Genomic DNA, 814 nt, shown 5'->3' with positions numbered 1-814 from the left:
ATGCCCATCCCCTGTCCCCTCTCCCCATCCTGTCCCCCCCAACTTGTGGGATGCTCTCCCAGCCCATGGGGACCCTGACTTTGCTGGAGTGACCCCAGGGGTCCCCAATGGATGAGGTTTGATGTGACTGTGTCTCTTTGTCCAGTGAGCAGGGCTGAGGGGCTGTGAGCCGCTGAGTAAGCTAGGTGGACAGCAGTAGTTATGTGAGGAGCAAAGAAACTGGGTCTGAGGGGTGGGTTGTGCTGCTCTGCTGTCGTGTCCCTTTGCTCTTCGTGGTGTATTAAACCTGCTGTTGTGTTTTGTCTCTGTTCTGCCCTGTCCTTGCAGAGCTCAGAAGTAAGTCACCCCCTAACTGCCTCCCCCTCCCTGGCTGCTCCCCTTTGCATGGGCTCTGGCTGCCAAACTTGGGGGGCACACACAGAGCTCTGTGTGACTCCCCTGGGGCTGTCTGGGGGCACAGGGATGGAGTGGCAGAGTCTGTGCTTGCTGGGAGGGATGGGGGGAGCTGCATGCTGGGCTTGAAGGGCTGCATGGGGATGTGTGGGGGCTCAAGGGGGGGATCACTGCCTCTGACCATGTCCCCCATGTCTCCCCAGGCTGAGGAGTGTGAAGATGGAGCAGAGGAAGCAACGCTCTGGTGGACCTGTCGAAGGGTAGCGACGCCAGGTGGGGAGCTGGGGGGTCCCCACTCTGTGGGATCCAGCCTTGAAGCCCCTTCCCATCCCTCTGTCACCCCCTCCAGACCCAGAACATCATGTACGACATGGTCTCGGAGCTGCAGGAGCGCCACGAGGACCTGGAGAAGAGACTGGGA

The 814-nt window shown here is 60.3% G+C and overlaps 1 protein-coding gene across 1 annotated transcript in view; it reads left to right on the top strand.

The window, feature by feature from the left end:
* The window catches only part of LOC103808502 (small conductance calcium-activated potassium channel protein 2-like), a gene marked incomplete at both ends in the record, with an annotated part of 4,861 nt that extends 4,052 nt beyond the window's left edge, over nt 1-809 (top strand). Inside the window, 2 exon segments of the mRNA XM_009081291.1 lie at nt 597-666; nt 749-809. Coding sequence (XP_009079539.1) covers nt 597-666; nt 749-809 — 131 coding nt within the window.
* Nucleotides 810-814: the final 5 nt, after the last annotated feature.

Source organism: Acanthisitta chloris, unplaced genomic scaffold, assembly GCF_000695815.1.
Source record: "Acanthisitta chloris isolate BGI_N310 unplaced genomic scaffold, ASM69581v1 scaffold27508, whole genome shotgun sequence".
NCBI classification, from domain to species: Eukaryota; Metazoa; Chordata; class Aves; order Passeriformes; family Acanthisittidae; genus Acanthisitta; species Acanthisitta chloris.
Note: the sequence above shows the minus strand (reverse complement) of the source record. Positions and strands in the feature narration are given on the sequence as shown.